General features: G+C 46.5%; 1 protein-coding gene across 1 annotated transcript in view; it reads right to left on the minus strand.

Annotated features, from left to right (window-relative positions):
* Positions 1–2,026: 2,026 nt before the first annotated feature.
* The window catches only part of col6a1 (collagen, type VI, alpha 1), a 55,172-nt gene continuing 35,941 nt past the window's right edge, over positions 2,027–21,257 (minus strand). The window contains exons 24-35 of the mRNA XM_048599321.1: positions 21,029–21,064; positions 19,413–19,475; positions 15,312–15,377; positions 10,886–10,921; positions 10,738–10,774; positions 9,937–9,945; positions 8,854–8,987; positions 6,367–6,476; positions 4,198–4,378; positions 3,896–4,067; positions 3,722–3,751; positions 2,027–3,084 (exon numbers count right to left, since the gene is read on the minus strand). Of these exons, the coding sequence (XP_048455278.1) occupies positions 2,483–3,084; positions 3,722–3,751; positions 3,896–4,067; positions 4,198–4,378; positions 6,367–6,476; positions 8,854–8,987; positions 9,937–9,945; positions 10,738–10,774; positions 10,886–10,921; positions 15,312–15,377; positions 19,413–19,475; positions 21,029–21,064 (1,476 nt within the window). The 3' untranslated portion in view covers positions 2,027–2,482. The remainder of the gene's footprint in view (positions 3,085–3,721; positions 3,752–3,895; positions 4,068–4,197; positions 4,379–6,366; positions 6,477–8,853; positions 8,988–9,936; positions 9,946–10,737; positions 10,775–10,885; positions 10,922–15,311; positions 15,378–19,412; positions 19,476–21,028; positions 21,065–21,257) is intronic.

Genomic DNA, 21,257 nt, shown 5'->3' on the forward strand with positions numbered 1-21,257 from the left:
AAAAGTCTATATTTTACAAGTAAAAAATAAGTTCTGAAAAATACAAATAGATTAAAGCTGTTTTTAATCACACACACGGTCCAAAAAGTGACTTGTGTTGTATGTTTCCTTTTGATCACCCTCTATGCTCATAGCACCAGTACAAGATTACTTTAAAGTAACATTTATTTACATTCAAAATGGTTACTTGTTGATCATAACACAGTTTATACATTAAAAGGAAAAAGAATTGAATGGGTTAGGTCTCAGTATGAATGCAGCTTCCAAAGAATTCTCCTAGAATAATTTGCCACTCCACAGAGCACACACCGAGGATCCATGCTTTCGCTGCTCTTATCATTATACAGAAATCTTAAATAATCTGTTTGATAACAGTTTCGCTCCTTCTATGAAAATATGATCTTCCACAAAGTACATAGTTGGGCAGGGTGAGGTAAAGATCACAACCCGAGGACATTGCAATAATGCTGGGGTCATGCAAGTCCGTACCTGATGAATACTGAAATGATTAAGGCTGGATCTGTGGTTCTGAAGCACACTGACACGAAAATATTTGGGAATAATTGTGGGACCCAACAAGTCTGACGCCTTCCTGTACAGAAACACCATCTAGCCTCCTTCAATCTATTTTGCCTTCAGAAGAACGTCCTGTTGTCTCTTGATTTCCATTTATACACATCCAACATTCCCTTTACCTCATTACTAACTATCTATCTTTTTTAATGGCCTTCCCCAGTGTTTACTCCAGATCGAGACATAAACAGTGGTTGTTATTGTACATTTAAAAAAAAACAGGAGTGGTCTGTTTCTCTCATATATTTATGCTCAGCTCATTATTGACCAGAATCATTTTAGGAGAATGGCTTAAACTGCATGTGTACTGCCACTGGCAGATTCAGATGTTTAGGTGGCTTATAAACAGATAATTGCTTAATCACACAAACCGTCCTTCCTGCTTCCTTAAGCTCTGGGCTCTGCAGTCAAAAGCACAAACAGCCTTAAGATCATGTGGCCTGAACTCACAAAATCACACAACCTGCACTCAAATTGCTAGTAGAAAATCTGACCATAAACTTCCTGAAATGCAGCTAAAGACTTGGGCTGTGTTTCACAGGCGACGCAGGGGCAAGCACTTTTAACAAGGGGTGTTGACACAAGTTTGCAGCACAACTCACAGACTGGCAGCGATCTAGTGGAATAACTGTTGAGCTGCTCATTTCATATCACAGAAGTAAGTTCAGTGCAATGGCCCGTTCTGAGGAAGGGTCACCGGACCCGAAACGTTAACTCTGATCTTTCTTCTTCACAGATGCTGCCAGACCTGCTGAGCTCACTCCAAGGTAAGTTGCGCACAGCATATCTTATCAAGGGTCACTAACATGTTTGGAACCCATGGGGGCAACTAAAGTAAAGGCTTTCCTGTCACTTTTGCTTCAGATTCTCCAAAGGTTGCAAAAAAGTGAGTAAACAACAAGAAAAGGAAGCAGCAGCAAGCCGCAGGATTTAGATATGTTTCACAGGCACCTCAACAATGGCCTGACAGCTCCAAAATCAGGAACGAGGCGTATCTGAGCTTGGAGGACACAAGGCCACACTGCATATGGGGCACTCCCCCATTCCCTGCCAATATTCCCAGATGTCTGCGTCTCTGGCAGATGCTCGCTGAGGTGGGAAACTCGGTGAACAGCAGCAATCAGGGATGTGGGGGGCTGCTGCTGGCAAAAGTGCTGTGAACTTTACACTCTCACAGAAGTGGCCATTTTGTAGGCCTCATCTGTGCCTGGGAATCCTGAGGCCAGCGGGCCTGTGGTGCTGACTGGCACACACAGAGCAGCCCGGTTTCTCAGACAACTTCCGAGAACCGGCCTTGGGCCTTTCGCTGACAGTTGTTAAGGGGGCTGGAAACCTACCGGTTATCTCCCCGGTGACAGCAAAAAGAAGGCTTTTGCAGGCACTCAGTGAGTACTGCAAAACTGGTCAACTCCCCGTTCTTCCCCGCCACCTCCACCACACCCCCGGCCCACCCTCCCCATGTTAGGGTCCACAGAAGAGGCATAACAATGGCCAAATATTCCGTTGCTGTCGTTATTTCTAAGGAATGCAAAGGCTATTGAGAGGAACATGTGAATGAACCCAAATGGACTCACCTAAACCTCGGGCTGGAGTGCCTTTTTTGCTGGCCGCAGTAATGGAGCAGCAGTGAGGAGGCAATGTTGGCAAACCACTGCTGCACCCCCCAGCCCCCACCTGAATCAGAAGGGAACAGCCCAAGAGGGATACACATGGAGGATGGGCAGGGGGGAATCAAACAGTGTGGGGAACAGTGGCCGGGGTCACAGAGTTCCCAAACGCACTTGGACATCCTAAGAAAGCAAAATTCCCAAAAAGATAGTAACCACCTTAAAATCGAAATGCGTAACATACAAAAGAGACAGAGCTTAGAGGGGGAAAGGGGGGGCCGGGTGCGAGAATTTCTCCGTTGTTAATCAAGTGACATTTGTTTGGTGACCGTTTGGTAAAACACGCCTTTCAAAAGGGTGGGATAGTCCTTCACCCGGAAAAGGTGGCGAGCACCGTGATCTACATCATAGTCAATGGCCCTGCCCGCTACCAAGGCCCGCAGATTGTTCTCGTGGACTTGATCGCCTACGGTTATGACGTACATGTCAATTTTGCTGGCTTTGGCAGCTTGTGCCTGCTCCTCTACATTGTTAACCAGGTCTCCCTGGGACCTGCCATCAGTGAACAAGAGGAGCTTCCTCTGGGCATTCTGGCTGGCCCTCTCGTAGTAGGCGTTGACATAGCTCACGGCACTGCCGACATCCGTGGCATCGTTCATGAACTTCATCCGCTCGATCTTCTCGGCCACCTCGGTGTAGTTGTCAGAGAACGGCACCTCGATAGCCTGGCCTTTGCTGTACTGAAGCACTGCCAGGCGCACTGAGGCCCCGGGGGCACGCTTGGCACCGAGGAAGCGCTCGGCCAGCCGCTTGACAAAGGTCTTGCCCATCTCAAAGTTTTTGCTCCCCACGCTGGTGGAGCTGTCGACCAGCAGGGCGATGTCCGTCGACACGTTGAAGTGAACTGCAGAGGAAGCGGATGCCGTTAGCCACCACCGTTGACGGCTAAAACAATGGGCTGTTGCTATTAAAATGGGCAGCTGCTGAATGCCTGGATGCTGAAGCAGCGCCCACGGAGGTGCTTTGGCAATCTGGCCTGTAAATCTGCGCTCCCTCAGTTTTCTGCTTCCTACAACCCAGCAAGGACGTGGGAGTATTTCAGATTTTTTAAAGAGGTGGGCACGGATGAACTGTTCAAGATGGCTTCCACAGCCAGTCCAAGGCAGGAAGGAGCCCACTGACCGCAGGGAGATGAACTCCTGAGACAGGACTCCTTGTAGTCCAGCAAAGGGCAGGAACATCCATTGCCCTTCAAGCCCCGTAAGGGATTTACGTTTGTCCGCAGCTCCAGCCTCCCCACTATCCTCCACCCGCCGCATCATGCTGGAATGTCCCCTCCCTTCAAAGCTGCTGGAGACGCTCACAATTGATAGTAGGCCTGGGCATCTACAGTGGGCAACTCTGCTGTAACATGGCTGAACCCACAGATGTTAGCCTGACCGGGGGTTGTGCATGTCTCTTGGGCTGAGCCCACCCTTCACTCTAAAAATCATGGCCTAAGCCCTTAACTAATAAAGAAAATATGTTGGAAGTGTACTTACTTGGACAGGAATAGTCTGGGCACTTCTTTTCTGTAGGAGAAAATGCAAAAAACATTAGCAAAAGGAAAAAAAAGATGCAAGTAGCGATTGTTTAAAAACCCAAATCGAGATAAGGAGCCTCGGGCCTTTCTGTCAACGGGAGGCTCGAGGTGTGACAGTGCGATGTCCACTTGCCTCTGCAGATGAACTGAGTGACGTTCTCAAGGAAGGCGTCCTCCAGCAGCTCCATGAAGTTGTCCCGCTGCAAGCTGAGCCCAGGGGTTGGAGCCGACTCACAGGCGATCTGCCGCAGGCTTTCGGAGGCCGGCTCGTTGCGGAAGATGTCGTTCACGCCGACCGAGACAACCTGGAGCGCAACGAGAAGCAAGTGAGTGGCCTAGGCAGAAGCAGGAAAACAAACCGCGGCCCCCTCCAAGACGGAAACGAAAGCCGGCATCGGTTAAGAGATAGTCGAGAATGAAGGAAAGGAGCCCTACGTTGGCTTCATTGCAGAGTGACGACAACGACTTGGGGTCTCTCAAAATGTCTGACCGCCCGTCAGTGAGGACCAGGGCGACCCGGACTTGGCTAAGTGACCCTCTGAAGGCTGCCTTCGACCAGTCCAGTGCAGTTCCAGTAAACGTACCTCCAGCAATCCATTGGAGGTTCTTGATTGCACTGCGAGTGGAGAAAAGGAAGAATTTCACCCTTCTGATAATATGAGACTTTTCTTCCCCCGCCACCCCCAACTGTGCTTCCCATCTGTTCCTCACGCTGTGCTGAAGGCCAGCATTCAGCTCCATGGATGTGGGTATGGCACTGGAGAGGGCTAAATGGGTGCTTGTCCATGCCCTATCCCGACAGGCTTGGCACTGGGATTGCCGGCAGAATGCCCGACTGCAGAGGGCTTCGTGAACCGGATTTCACCTGGGCCTCCGCTGGCCCCTGGGGATGGCGGCATGGTGGCTCAGTGATTAGCACTGCTGCCTCACAGCCCCAGGGACCCAGGTCTGAATCCACCCTTGGCCGATTGTGCAAACTCCACACAGTCTCCCTGTGTCCGCTTGGGTTTCCTCCGGGTGCTCCAGTTTCCTCCCACAGTCCAAAGATGTGCAGATTAGGTGGGTTGGCCGTGTTAAACTGCCCATAGTGTCCAGGGATGTGTAGGCTAGGTGGGTTAGCCATGGAGTAGAGCAGGGTTGCAGGTGGGTCTGGTTGGGATACTGTTCAGAGGGTCAGTATGGACTCAATGGGCCGAATGGTTTGCTTCCACACTGTAGGGACTCTATGATAACCCTGTGGCATGGCGGGGGATATCCAGCAGTAGTTGAGAGTTGCACAATTGCTGCTCCAGACGGGCAGTACAGATTGGGTGCACAAGTGGTTCGATCTCGCTGGGAGTGGCTGATCAGAAGGCTGCCTCTGGCAGTAATGTTTAATTGTGCATGGGTCACCTGAAGGTCTTGTCACGCAAACATGGCAAATAGCAGCAGAAGCAGGTCATTCGCCTCCCGCACACCTGAAGCCCTGCCCTGCCATTCAGTAAGATCATGGCTGATCCATTTATGCTTCAAGTTCCACGCTGCCGTCTACCCACTGAGGACCCTTCATTCCCTGCCCAACAAGAATCCATCTGTCTTGGTCCTAAAAGTATTCAATGATCCCCAACCCCACCTCCTCCTGAGGTCCTTCCAAAGTCGCACAACCCTTAGGGGGGATAAAGAAATCTCTTCCTATCCACCATGAAAAGGTGACCCCTAGAGTTTTAACGAGTGCCCCCTGGTTCTGGACTGACCCTCAAGAGGAAACATCCTGCCCACATCCACCTTGTTAAGACCATTCAGAAGCATATAAGTCACCACTCCCTCTCCAGTGGTAACAAGCTCAGTCTGTCCAACCTGTCCTCAACAGCCAACCCATTCATTCCAAGCACCAAGCTAGTAAACCTCTTCTGAACCACCTCTAATACATTTGAATCCTTTCTGAAATAAGGTGGCCCTGTATAACTGAAGCATAACATTATCATTTTTATGTTCCAATTTCCCCTATAATTCGCCGAGCTTGCTTCAGATAGCCCAGCTGTCATGTCAACATGGTTGCCCTTATTTTAGGTTTGAAGTGCTAGTCTTAGACCCATTCTTCTAACTTTCAAATTGGATGTAAATTCATGTTGTGATGACTGCTATCTAGGGATGCCTGAACTCTGAAGTTATTAATCAATCCTGTCACATTACACAATACCCAAGTCTAATATAAACCCTTTCTGGTAAGTTCCAAGGTGTGGTTGTTTGAAGAAACTGTCTCTAAAGCATTCTATGAACTCCCCATCCAGGCTATTCCTGCTAATCTAATTTTGCCAGTCTATATGTAGATGAACCCCCAACATTAATTCCAGGTGCTGCTTAAATTGGCTGTCCTTGTTGCTCAGTCTCTGCTGAATTGGCATCTTACATCTACAATGGCTGTAGCTCAGCATTTTACACCATGCCCCCACAATGCTAAACTGCCCTGCTCCGGTTCAAGGTCACCCTCCCAGGGTCTCCATTCATAACGGAGAGGCTGATGTGTTGTATGTGTTCTATTCCCCCTTTTCCCAAAGCCTTTCCAATGCAACAGGGTATGTTAACCACGGAAGCAAACCACCAATCAAAATGTGTGACACGTACACTTTTAGCTCCAGCAGAGTGTTAATGTTGGGATCAACCATTGAGACTAACTCCTCAGTTCCTGCGTGACTGTACTGGACGACTCCAACATTGGACTCCTTGCCATCAAACTACAGATGACAAACAGAGAGAAGAGTTAGTACGTAGAATACAGGGTCTCTCAAATCTCTTCCTCTGCAGTTCTTGGTTCCTCGTCATTTCAAATGTTTACATTAGCTCCAAAACAGGCTTAGGTGACTAGGCTTAGAGAAGATTAACATGAACAGGATATACACAAGATATGGTCCAATTAGTGTAAGCGTGAGGCCCATCATATTGGAGCTTCAAAATGGCAAGGAGCTAGCAACTGTACACAGGAAGTGGTTTGAGAGCCACCAATCATTAAAGGTCAGCTCCAAGAATCAGAAAGGGTCAAGTGAATGTTGGTCTTTTCCCAAACAGGACTTGACAGACAGAGGGCAGGAGATTATGCTTTGATTGTATAGAAACCTGCCAGGTGATCCACTCTTCAGTTCCAGTCACTACATCCCAAGAAAGGATCTGCTGCCCTCAGAGTGCACTGCAGATAAACTACATTGATTCTGGGGCTTAAGAGAATTGAACGTCAAGAACAGACCTATATTTCCTTCAGTAAAGATGATTCAGGGCTGTTCTAATGCAACATATCAAACATTGGAAGATTCAGCAGGGTTAGGATTAGATTGTGGGGAGAATTTACTACTAGCAGGGGAGTGTTCGGCCTGTTAGAAATAAACTTAGGAAACATCGTCTTCTACACACAGGGCAGTGCAGGTTGGACAGACTGTCACTGCCTTCCTAAGGTTATATGTCTTAAAACAATTAAGTGGGTTTGAATGCAATTTTTATTTTTACAGTTGCGCATTTTGTTAGTGATGATTTGCTCCCTGACCATGAGGGGCACGTTTTGCATTCCCAATTCTGATCAAAATCACTGTTATACATGTAGGCAGCATGTATCCTGTGAAAAAATATCAATAAACTGCATAAAGCCAGTAAGTACCAGGAGGTTTTCCTCTATGCTATTCTTCACATACAGCGCACATTATTGTTTTGAGCCTGCTTCGTATTTGATTACAGCATGGAGAATAATAGCCATAAGAGGATTTACCACTCCCAGGGCACCCTTAAAGGAACATAACTGGTATATGCTACACATTATAGCTACCAACTCTACTCTTTGACTGAAGTTGATCCAACAGTTGTGCTTTACTTTATATTACAGTGAAAATACGATTTTACTCAAAGACTTTTACAACTTCAAACCTGAATCTGATCCCACCAGAATCACCATTTTCTAGATTTCAGCTTGCTTGCACTCCATGCCTTAAAATTCAAATCTGTGATCATTCCCTCTAAATAATTGCCTATTTGTGGTCTGTTCTGAATTTAACATGCGTGCTATAATTGAGGTTTCCTTCTTTCATGCCTTGTGCAGTGCACTTAGAGATGAGACAATCTGGTTTCAAATTAAGTCACAAAGATGGCTGCAAGGAAAGGGTGCTCATCTCATTGACCACTGCACTGCTACCCTCCCCCTCTAAACTATGGTTTAATAGAGAGCTTTCGCAACTGCTGTGCATCTTGGGATAGGCCCATCTCCATGATCATCTTCTCAACCAAAAAATAGCACTCATTCTACACACCACAGCCAAGCACCCTTTGAGGCAAAAAAAACTATGGTTTATTCCTGGGTGAGGATTGCGGCTTTATACTAATTAGAATAAGTTGAAATCATGTAGTTTTTTCCCCCATTGATGGAGGGATCGGGACAAGATTTAAGGTAAAAAGCAGAAGGTTCAGAGGAGATGTGAGGAAAAATATTTTCACCTGGAGGGTGTTGGGAATCTGGAACTCGCTGTCTGTAGGGTTGGTAGGGACAGAAACCCTCAGAATATTTAGGAAATGTTTAGTCGTGCGCTTGTGATGCCAAAGCATACAAGGTTATGGACCAAGTGCTGGAAAATGGAATTAGAATGGCTTGGTGGTTGTTTTTGATCAGCAAAGATGCAATGGGCCAAAGGGTCTTTATCTGTGCTGTAGATCTCTAGGGCTCTAATGACATCCAGGGGTGAGGGTGAGGGAGGAGGCTTTACCTTCTTTGAAAACACACCAATTAATTAATGCAATGGGGCAAAATCCATCTCCCTGCTGCTTTTACAGTCAGTCATTCACTGGTTTTAAATTTAATGGTAAAGCCCATTGTTGGGACTGCATCTAACCATGTCATGTTCGGCTGGGAGTGTTTAACACAATTTTAAATTCCCCAGCCTTCCCTTACATGAGCAATAAATTTACATAATGAAAAGGGGAAAAAAAATTAAGCTGCATTGCAGATGACTCCCGTTGTTTAAATAAAAGAAAAACAAATGAAGCAATGCCAAGATCAAAAATTCATGTCTGCTCAACTGAGAAATCCAGTCAGTCAGTCTTTCTTGTTGGTTAGCAAAGTTAAAGATTTGTTCTCACCCTGATTTTTTCATCTCTGCTCAGTCTCTCTATCACCGTGATTATGAACTGCTTGGCTAGAGCAAAGTTTTGGTCTCCGATACTCTCTGAGCTGTCCACTACAAACAGGAGGTCGATGGGCCCACACTTGCACTCTGCAACATAGACACAATCAAAAATTATCCATACAATTCTCTGGATTGCAATCATCTCCAAGTTTCTTATTCCTCACACGCCTTGCGTGCAGCTGGGATCTTCCACTGATTTCACCTCAGCCTTGTTAATACTCTTTATTCTCTGGTGAACTTCTGCTTATCAGAGGGATTTCACCACTGTTGCAGGTGCTGGATATGCAGTCAGGACAGCTAAACTGAATTAACATACAATATTAGCCAAAGATCAAATAGAATATTGGGATAGGTTTGAGGGGTTGAATGGCTTCCATCTTCCCAGGAGGATGAGGAGGAGTGGAAGGTACTGTGTTAGTTCATTCATCCACAGAACGCTGACTCCCCAAATCACATCATTCATTGTTTTTAGCCATAAATCTCCCTCCTAATATTTTCCTGGTGTTGGGAAAAACAGGAAATAAGCTCTCTTATTGCAGCCGCATTCCTCTGCAAATTGACTATGTCGGTGTATTATCTTCAATATATCAGAGAGTTGTTTTGTTTTAAAATAGTTTCAGATGTCCCACGGGTCACTGACCTTACTAGAAAAGGGACTCCCAAAAGCAGAAGCCCAGTTTTGAACTAGCGTTAGAGATCATTATGGCTGAACCATCAATGTGGAGGAGTTACTCCGTTAAAATCTTGAAACCTTATTAATGGTTCTTCCACCTTGGTTAATAGATTGTCATCTTTCAGGGCACTGTCTGAAATAGTTCGGTTCACATTGCTTACATGCTAACACAGACCGATTGGCTAGGTGATGTCTCTAAATTGCTGTCAAACTGAGGTGAAGCATCGACACTATTTGAAGTAAGGGATCATCTACAAATACTCAGGCTCGAGGGAAAAATCAAGTAAATTTAACAAAGGATAGAGTCTTCAAATGGTAAACAACAATCATATCAGGCTTATCTGCATCAAACAATTTACTCACCGCAGCAAGCTGTGAAAAAAGGGGAAAAAAGAAGGGAAATTAGCAATAATTGTTCATGGGATTAATAGTACGTTATTCCTATTTTAATTAATTCTCCATCCAGTCATATTGTCACCTCAAGTTTGTGCCTTGTAATTGTACGTAATTTTTTTTAATAAAAGAAAATTTGTTCACAGGATGTGGGGTTCGCTGGCAAGGGATATCCATCCCCTAAATGCCGTGGAGAAGGCAATGGTGATCTGCATTCTCAAACTGCTTCAGTTCGCCATGGGTAGGTACACCCATAGTGCTATTTGAGAGTGCAGGTTTAGGAGGGACAGTTTGGAAAATTACCCCTGTGCCTTTTTGTTGAAGGCGAGTAATTGATGTGCCATCTTGGGTGTGGCTCAAAGAATCTGCTGTATGCCCCATCACTCACTGATGCCATTCTTTGCCATATGAAGGCTGGTTCAACGGTGCCCATGGGTATTTGGCACACAGTGCTATGCCATTTGGCACATGAATTTGGAAGGATGAAACAAATTTGAAAAGTATGATATCTCAAAGCAGCTGAGGGGATCTGATAGCAACCTGAATGGAAATCATAGCCGACCCTGTAGCCGATCGCTCAAGTCAAATGGAGGATCCTTATTGCCGCTCTGCCTGAGACTCAACATCGACTGAGAACCACAACAGACCAGCACACCCTTCAGCTGAGCCTGGAGATAGGACATTCAGATCTCATAACCTTCAAATGGCAGCATACTGAGTCCTAATACCCAATTCACTGCTTTGAAAAAGTCTGATTGATGGTTCACTTACAGCACATGCGCTTAATGATGTCCAATATTTCACATTCCTGTTAAAGAACAAGAGGAGGATCAGGAATCTTAGGCCATACACTCCAACCCCTAATGATCTAGGGCTGTTCAAATATTAATATGTGTCAAAAGCAGTTCTCTATACATACCGAAGGTCCTGGTGGTCCTGGCGGTCCTGGGGGTCCCTGAGGGCGAAACAGAACAAGTAAGACACGATTGTTATTAGTTATATTTGTCGGCTTTGAATTTACACATCACTTTATTCTTGTGGAATAATTAGTGTTAGTGTTAGTATTAGTGTTTCAGTCGGATATGTCCTTTGAGCTTGTTTAAAGGAACCAGGGAGATGACAGCATCAAAAGAGGGGATAAATGAATGCAAGGTGAAAGCAAATTAAAACGGATTCAAATGACAGCCTTTCCCAAAGCCGTGACTATTGGAACAAATCCATGCAAGTCCTCCGCTGTGATTAAACCCCGCATCTTGTTTCTGAATGACCATGCACCTTCGCGTTTGGATCCTGCTTAACTTTACAAAGTGCCTTTCAATATTGTGCTTTGTGGTAAATGGCAAGCATCCTTCCGAGGAACCACAGGTAGCTGGAACGTCGAAACAAACTGATCTCCATGGATTTTTAGCGGGCTGTGAGCACCTGTTTGTATTCTGGGATGCGTTTTACCAACGGGTGAAGTTGGGGGTGGGGGGGAGCAGTGTTGGAGGAGCCTGTGGTCATATATGACTGATGCCAACATCCAACATCAGCCCTTTAGCTTATGTACTGCCTCTGTCTGTACCAAGTACATTTTTCCCAACCGATTTCATGCGCCCACATCCTGGCACATATTCTACCCTGGCACACATGCAGTTATTTATTTTCCTTTTTGCTTTTTTCTCTCGGCCCTTGCCCTGTGGTAGGCACACTGATGGCTCAGGAAAGGGGGCCAGCAGTAGCGTGCCCTGGAAGAAAACAAAAATCCACATAGTTGGAACAGCACCACGCTAAGTCAGCTTACCTTGAGCTGAACTTGAGCATTTCAAAAAGCCACAAGTTGCTGCTCTAAAAGCAGGCCTAACGGCTGAGCTAAATCAGCACTACTCCTTGATACACGGTGTTCAGGAAACCAAAGTCAGCATTTACACCTTATTGTCATCTTTTACTACGCCAGCAAACCTACAACATTGCACAGCATCAGTGAGAAGGGAAACAAGCAAAATCATGCTAATAATTGTTCCGTTAAGCTGTAGATGGGAAGCCAACAAAGTCAACCCAAAGTCAGCTAAACTTCTGGCAGGTTTGATCAAAAGCACAATGAGGACAGGGACAAAGAGGGTATTTTTGGATAGAGCTTTCAGTGGGTCACAACGTTCGGAGCTTGCAGACGTTGTGGTCCATGAAGGAGTGCGTGACATGGAGGTGGTTGGTGGGGGTGGGGGGTGCTTTCTGACCATTCAACCATTGAACCCTAATGAACATTTCCAAGCCAAGTCAATTTATAATCTTAGGCAGGAGCTCCTCCAGTGAAGGACAGGGGAGGAAGTGGCAGCTGCTGCAGGTTTAGAATGATCGCAGGTTCTTAAAAAGGACCCTCAGCGAAAGGCCCCCATTATCCTGGCTTAGACGTCAGGGCAAGCCTGCCTTCCATGTGACTGGGTCACCCTGAGATCAGGGCGAGATGTGCCCCACCATCTGGGAGGGAGTCCTTCCTCAGAGACACTAATCTCAGCAGCGCCACTGGGAGCAAGGGGCCACCTGCTGCAATTGCAGGCAATCCTTCACATTGAGGAGCCACTGTTGGAAAGTCAGTGGAGGGTTTCACTGGCATTGGTTGGGCATGCCTTGGTGGGGGGGGGAGGCCAAGTTATGGACCGTGATGGGGATGGGCGGGGGGGGGGGGGTGGGGGGGGGGGGTGCAAGAGATTGGCTGCCATTGAGATGGCTTGGAGAAGAACATGCAGCAATTGGAGATTCTGGGTGGAAAACAGGGTGCTAGTATGATGGAAAGCACCAAACCATTAGTGGGCTGATAGGAATTCTAACTAGCTACTGTTATTTCTGGAGCACCATCGACGTTTGCATGCAAGTCAACCTTCGAAGCCTTGGAAAATTTCCACAGAAACGCTAGGTTGACATATACACGGTACAAGGTTGAACTACCATTAAGTGAAACACCCACTTGGGCGACACGGTGGCTCAGTGGTTAGCAATGCTGCCTCACAGAGTCAGGGATGTCCCACAATCTGTGCAGGTTACAGGGATTGGCCACGCTAAATTGACCATGGTATCCAGGGATGTACAGGCCAAGTGGGTTAGCCATGGGGAATGTAGAGTTATGGGTGGTGGTGGTCTCACTGGGATGCTTTTCGGAGGGTCGGTGCAGACTGAATGCTTTCTTTCTACACTTTAGGGATTTTATGATTTGATGGGTGGAAAATGGAAGCTGACTACTAATATGCGTAGCAAGTTGTGGCCAAAGAATAGAGAGGAGTGTTGTAGGAGCTCGATATACAAAAGCTGGTCTTTTGACGAAAGAAAATGGGGTCTCCATATACACTGGCTTGACTTGGACATCATGATTTAAAGGTTATTATTTAATTTTTTTCCTTTCCGATCTTTCCCTCCTTCTCTCTCTTGGGTCCCCCGCTTAACGTTCATTATCATGTTTGCGGTCAATCATCCTGGAGTCAGTTGCTTCCCATTGCCAAAAAAAAATACAGATTTCCTTTTATGCGCTCTTCCTAGCTTACTTCGAGCATTCAATCCAAGTCTCAGTTCAGCAGCCAGCTATTGTCAGACATATATCCACTCCCTTAACATTCCCCATGTTCTGGGAGTAAGGGATTATGGGGAAGCTCCCTCCACACCCCCTGGATTGTAGTCAGGTTAACTGAGCTTCAGAGGTCATGATCTTCCCAAGCAACGTTGATGCAAAATGTTCCAGGAAAGGATCAGGGTCAGAACTCACGGATGAGGCAATTTGGGAGCTGCTTCCTGGCATACTGAGTCTGCTCTTTCTTTTCCCTCATTTATTAATTGGTTGAGAGCATCAACGGCCAGAACTTATTGCTCATCCCAGAGGGCAGTTAAGAGTCAGTCACATTGCTGTGAAGTCACATGTAGTCCAGCCCAGGTAAGGATAGTAGGTTCCTTCCCTGAAGGACATTAGTTAACCAGATGGGTTTTCCAACAATTCATAGTCATCATTAGATTCTTAATTCCAATTATGTTTTAAATTATTGAATTCAAATTTCACCATGTGCCTTGGTGGGATTTGAACCCAGATCCCCTGGAACATTCCTTGGGTCTCCAGATTTAACAGTCCAGCAATAATACCACTAGGCCATCGCCTCCTCTCAACCCTCAGTAGGCAGAGTAAGCCTCAAACTTCGCACTGGGCACTTAGGAGTTGGCCGGCTACCAGACCGAAGAGATGGACATGACAGCAGAGTTGTTGTGCTATACAGGATCAGAGACAAGAATGACCAACATCAACTTCTCAGGGCAGCAACCGAGGGCAGGAAATGTAATATCCCAGAGAATTAGGACAATGGGACCACGAGAAGCGTCATACAACCTGAGTCCTAAGGCTCTATAAACCCGATACAGGGAACCCCGTTTAAAAGTAGTAGATAAGAAGATTTGCCAATAGGTAAAGTGGGGAAATTAGCCATTGTAACTGTGCAATGCTGAAAAAAAAGAGAGGCCATTTCATCTTCCATCAGGACAGACACAAGAATGCCAAATTTCAAACAAGTTGGATTTTCCAGGAAGACTACGGTTCCCTGTTTGTTCCTCCACGGCAACACCTCAGCCAATTAGAGTCAACTTAGCAGCCAGCCATCATCATCATTCTCTCAAATCGTTCTGATGGTTGGAAATTTGGTGTTCTTGCATTTGTCCTGACACAACGTTTCATCAACGCACTCCACTTTTCAACAAGGCCTGTACCATTGAGTGACCAGATGTGACAGCCACTGAACTACCCATGGCGAGTTAGACCCAATGGTTTTTAAGAACACAAGCCCTGGCTGTCCTGAGACAAGGGTCACAGCAGCCAACTGGCAGTGTTCACCCACATCCAAGGGATAGACAAAGCCAGTTGGGGAGTGTCAACGGACTTCAAAGAGGTGGACATGGATGACGGAGATGTTACCAGTTAGAGTATGTCCTCTGCAGAGTCGCTCTCCGGGCAACCTGAAACTGAGGAACTGGGTGACAGGATGGGGCCGAAAGTGGGTGCCTCGTTGGGCACGCAAGACCGACAGGTTCCAACAACAGTTGGATCTTCGGCCTTGACACTCGGGAGCATGCTGTGCTGCATTGGCCACACCCCCTTCACAAGTGGCGGTCCATCTGGTTCCTGCGCGAGGCCTCACACAGTAGGCAATGCCGCTGCAGGGCCGGGAAGAGCCAAACCCCACCCGAAATCAAAACCGGGTGTCGCGTGAGCTCAGGTCCAAAGAGACGTCAGCCACAGCATCCTAGACCAACATCCATCACTCAAATCCCATCACCCTTTACCGGGCTGCCGTTCAAACAAACTCAGCCGAGGTTCAACAGCATGTACAACTCCTTACCGGCTCTCCCTCTGCGCCTCTGTAACCCTTGGCTCCTTTGCGACCTCTATCACCTGGAACATCGTTCTAAGGAAGTAATCACAGAGAGGCGAGTTTGCACAGTCAGTCATCGGTACATATGTTTCACTCTGCAAATACCGGTCACCGAGCTAAACTGAGGATCAACTCCTGTTGCTTTTGTAACAAATGCAAATAACTCTGATGTCTAGAGATGAGAAAAAATGATATTTCTGCATCCCCCGCCAGTCTCGAAATACAGTTTCCTGGCAGGTAACACAGACAGCTGTCGGAGTGCTGTATTGTACTTGTACTGTGATTTAGCCAGAACGACATGGGTTCGAATCCCAGTCAAAGGACTCAATTACAAAATGCAGGCTGATCAGCCACTGTGGCACCGAGGGAATGCTGCGCTGTCGAAGGTGCTGTCTTTGGATGAGATATTTACACAAGGTTCTCTGTGACAAACAGGCCAAAGAGAACATGGCACCGTTTCAAAGAAAGGGTACTCTGGACAACATTCATCGCTCGACCAAGATTGTAAAACACAGATCCGCTCATTATGGTATTGTCTGTGGGAGCTTACTGTGTACAAGCTGGCCGCTGTGTTTTCACATTTCATCAAATAGGCTTTGCGTTCGTAAACGGGGACGTTAAATAAAAAAGATCTTTCCTCAAAGTTTCTAGGACGAGACGAGACCACGCCTAAACTCCTGTCTCTCGTATTAACTCTGGAACAGAGAATGCTCATCGCCTTACAGGGCTGGAATATGCTGCTGAACTTCTCACCCCCATCAATTTTCAATCCTGTCACATGCTCTGGTATGTCCAAACAGGGCTTAAAACATCATTTGGCGCTCACTGCAAAGGGAGGCTATTTAAAAAGTCAGGGCTGATCGTTTACAGAGCTGTCGCTGCAGTACACGCAGTTTGGGATGTTATGCACGCAGCGTGTTACAGGTTGCTTTGAGTCAGTGCTAATTTTTACATCTGTAAAAGTCGATTAAGTGGACCACTGTTGCTACTAGCCTTTCTACATATCACAGGCTGGATGATCAACTGTATTGACACTGACTGGGGACTACGGACAGGTTCAATGGGTTCTTAAAAGCCAAGCTTCCGAACTGCTGCTCAACAATATTCCAAGTATCTAGAAGAATGTAGGTGTGGACTTGTTGGGCCGAAGGGCCTGTTTCCACTGTGTAGGGATTCTATGACTCCAAGAACGAGGAGTGTTGACTAAGTTTCAGAGAAGACCACCCAGCATCCAACCTTCCGGGCTTTCACACCGTCTTTTGAAAATGCCACGTGTACATTCAGCCAAAGCTCTGGAATTCTGGCCCTGAACCTCCCTAGTTCCTTACCTCTCTGCCCTCCCTCCTTTGACCAAACTTTCAGTCACCTTCCGAACAACACCGTGCATGGCTCAATGTCAATTTGTGTCTGGAAATGGTCCAGCAACCCCCGGGGTTTTTTTTTTAAAATGGTGTTCAGTGCAGTTTGTGACTGCAAGGCGAGTGAGCAACCTTAATTTAAGAAAAAAAAACACACATTGTCCTTTTGCTACATAAGAAGACCAATGGGGCTCTAATTTGGTCAAATTTTGGCAAAGAAAGAGTTAAAACTGGCCAATGCTGAAAGGGGATCGAACAGAAACAGCTGTGTTAAAAATGATCTGCTTGATCTGGACATGCAGTTTCTGTTCAGAACTGTCAAATATTTGTGGGGAGCAGCGATCCTAATTTTGTTTAGCTAGCACTGGCAGAATTATCTCGGAGTCTCTGGGAATAGAAAGGTCAGTCTCCCAGGAAGAGCTCAGACGTGGCAGTGCCATTATCTGAAGGAGAGTGAGATTGAATCAATTTTGTCGATCCAGTTCTGGTTCAGAGCGTCCACTGAAACACGGCCATTGCATGAGGGGCCATTACCTGGCATCAGGAACCCTGGATACTGTCCTCGCTTTTCTTGGCGAAGCAATACCAGTGGAGATTAACTGAGGTCCTGAGTTCTGGTAACCAGGCACTGGATGGTAGACTTGGTGGGGAGGGTGGGTAGATGGAGGGATGTGAGGGATGTAAGTTGAAGGAGATTGTTTCTGGTCCTGCAACGATTGTGGAAAAAAAAGAGAGAGAAGTCTTTGGATTTCCCCGTACTTCCGGGTCAAAATGTCTGGTCCTGGCCAAACTGCTTGAATACTGAAACAATTTGGAGGAGAGGAGACCATCGCCGCCGGGTAAAGGAGGAAGGAAAATATGTTTTCTGGAAACCAATGTCCTGGAACCAAGCCAGAGAAGCCAATCCAGGACATCCCAGCTGCTTCATCCCCATGTACAGCAGCTGAGAGAGAGCAAAGAAAATGGGGGAACCAGTTTTTGGGGTCACTGGGTCTGGTCCTCACAGCTATTCCTGAATGGATCAGTACGCTAACTGAACCACCCGCGACTGATCTCAGCCGATAACAGCACTCTGCATTTGGGCGGCACCTTTGCTGCAGGGGAGCATCCCAAAGTGCTTCACAGGAGCTCTGTCGGATCAAAGACAGACACTGAGCCATGTTTAAATCGGGAGACAGGCCCATACGCTGAGACAAAGAGCTGGCTTTTCACAGACTCTTCAAGGAGCAGAGAGATAGCATGAGGGAGAAGTTGGGGTGGGGGGATAGTGGTGGACATGGGGTTGGTCTCAGACATTAGGTCCAGGTAGCTGAAGGTGTGGGCACAAAAATGGAAGGACACAAGAAAGTCAGGGGTGCGCAGGAGGCCAAAGTTTAAAAGGTAAGTACAGCTCTCAGAGGTTTGTCAGACCACAGTAGCTTATAGTTAGGACTCAATCATGCTTGCCCCAGTGTGTGTCAAAGGCGGTTGTAATTGGAGGCTAATCACTACCTATTATGTATTCTAAAGAAGGTCAGGGTGCAGGATGGAGTCCTGAAGATAGTTACTTTTACTGTATTCATTGTATCTTGAAGCAACGTTTTGAGCTCTATTACTATTACCGGCTGCACATTCCAAACTTAATCACCTCCCAACAGCTGAGAAAATAGTTAATGTTTGGGTCGGACATAGAAATAAGTGACACTTTTAACTCCAGCTGTAGTTGGGAGTCTAATTCCAAGAAAATGGAGAGGTCAGAAGGATGGGGACAGTTGCACTCTCAGGAGCCATAATAACCCGGTGACTGTCACTGGGCTATTCCACTGGGGTGCCATCACCACTAGGCACAATCCTCACCCTCCAGTAATAGGAGGGACATTGCTTGGCTTCTCGCTGCAATTGAATGGCTCTCACTTCAGTTCCCATTTGGGACTCTCACAACCAATGGAGACTGGTCAGGGAAACGGACTCAAAGCAGGTCAACAGGACTGAGGTACAGAACAACCAAAGATCTGAGTGAGTGGCTAACGAAGCCTGCATGGCCTCCTCCTGGACCTGTGGCTGAACATCAAGCCTGGGGCTGTCCGCTCTCTTAAGGCAGAATGAGAAGCTACCGGACCCAGTGGTGGGAGTCCAAAACATATTACATTTTGATTGGTGACATACTGTTCCATTCATGCACAATCCAATTAAATGGTTTGTTGCAAAACGCACAGCACATCTTAGTAAATCCCATAGAACTTCTAACCTCAGCAAATCTAACCATATATACTCCATGCTTCTTCTAAAGTGTTGTCAATTCTAATTGGACACATTCTCAGAGGTAGCATCACTTCCTGCCACCAACCATCTGTCAACATCAATGCTTTTGGAACTAATAAACATCAGTGATAAATAGAAAACGGCAAAAACACACTCTCACACTGTTTCTCTTTCTTCCCGAGGGCTAGAAATTCAAGCGTGGATGGTCATTTTTCAGGCAACGGGTCACAAATATCCACACAAAGCCCCAAATGGGCGTCTGACCAAATCTCCGGGTTACACAGGCACCACACACAATCACTGTCACCGACAGAGACGAGGCGACTACTCTCCACGCCCCTCCATCCACCCCGCACCCCACCCCCCCACGTTAAAACAGTGACCCCTTCAAATTAGACCAAATGACAGTGGGGTTAGAGTGTATGTCTTCCCCCAGCCTACTAACTTCTCATCTTAAGTCATCACTTACATCTGGGCCAGGGTCTCCAGATTCACCATCATCACCTTTTGGACCTACGGAGCCTTTTGTTCCCTACATGAGAGGAGCAGAGAGAGAGAGAAAGAAACATGAGACACAGAGGAGGCCAATACATCTCCCATTCCACTTGCGGAGGAGAGTTTCTGACTGCCTGATGGAATCTGTCACTTTACACCTCAACTCAGTGTGAACTTGATAAACAATTCAGTATGCTGTGAACAAATAAGGGGAGTCAGTGCTTTTAGTATTGTTTTATTTTGAAACCAAAAAAGCAAAACAAGGCTTCTGTGTATCTTGTAAAGTTTCTCAAACAGCTCGTAATCATGGGCATCTGTTCCACATTGGTCAGGAATGTGTCTGGCTGTGGCTTATATTTTTCATGACAGCACCTGCTCCTTTTTTCTACGTTTCTGTACAGAAAGTAGACGAGGCCAAAAGACTGCATGGTTTAAGGAGGAGTTGGACATAGGGCTAAAGGGATCAGAAGATATGGAGAGAAAGCAGGAACAGGGTACTGAGATGGATGATCAGACTGAATGTTACAGCAGGACCAAAGGGCCAAATGGCCTACTCCTGCTCCTCTTTACTACATTTCACTGTTTTAACCTTCGTCATGGCTAATACATGCATGTCATACTATGAACTTTCAGTTCATACTTTTTAAAAACCTTTTGGATATGATAGTCTTGGAGTCAGGTAGGGTTGGCCCGGAGGAGTCTTCCAAATTCTCAGTGTTTATTATGTGTTTGGGGTGGGGACCTGGGAGAAGATCGGGGCAAAATTGTAGAATCTTACAGCTTGGTGTTACTCCACTGCCTGATGGGGTCTCCCCTTGATTTAAAAAATGTCCTCATCACGCTGTAGAACAAATTCTCAATTTTATCAAAGGCAGGGTATGGGTGGCATCCACTGGGCAGCAGCAGGGTGCTAATTACGATTCACCAAACCTCCCCCTGTTGAGGGTAACTTAGGGACACCGCAGGGATCTTCCCAATAATGGGCAGGAATCCCTCCCCCCCCATCAAGGGTGAATCCCAGCTTGTATGTTCGGCCTAGCCTCTAGGAATATCTGCTAAATGTGCCCCATTGTGGAACGGGAGGGAACGGTATGGCAATTTAGTTGATGTTCAGCCATGCATCCGACGCCCCCCACCGACTTGACTTCCCCTCAGTTTCCTTTTCGTACCTGGGGTCAAACAAAATTCCAGAGGGATTGCCACCAGACTCCAGGAATATGGCCGAAAGTCGGGACGGAATTGTCTTTGCCATCATGTGCCAGTCTCCCTAAGTTTACAGAATTCTGGTGCAGAATGGGAAGACCCAAATATTGGAGTAAGGCAGGCAAAAGAGATTGGCTCCTTGCCATCCATCTTAAGGACAAGGGGCATATACTTGACCCGACTGCAACATCATTGGGCCAATTCCATGCCAGCTTTGGTTCCCTGCAGGGAATGCTGGGATACTCTTGCTGTGTCCTTTAGCTGCTTTTTTTTTTCTTTTAATCTCTTTTCCAGACATAAGTGAACATGTAAACTCCATGATGGGATATCGAGTAGGATATATAACATTTTCCAACAGTAGCCTAGGATTTAGGAAAAACGACTTACGTTAGGCCCTGGATTTCCTTGGATACCAGGAATACCCTATCAAAAAGGCAAACAAAACATTTATCAGATTTACCACGTTACATTAGAAATTATCATTTCAGAAAAAAAACTACCTTGTCTGGTACTCAGGCTAGCGCATATTTAAACTATTCCCATTTCACATTGCGCTGGTTCAAAGAGTTATGTTTATATAGTGCTTACAACTACCACCAGATGTCTCAAAGCTCTC

Source organism: Rhincodon typus, chromosome 7, assembly GCF_021869965.1.
Source record: "Rhincodon typus isolate 14 chromosome 7, sRhiTyp1.1, whole genome shotgun sequence".
NCBI classification, from domain to species: domain Eukaryota; kingdom Metazoa; phylum Chordata; class Chondrichthyes; order Orectolobiformes; family Rhincodontidae; genus Rhincodon; species Rhincodon typus.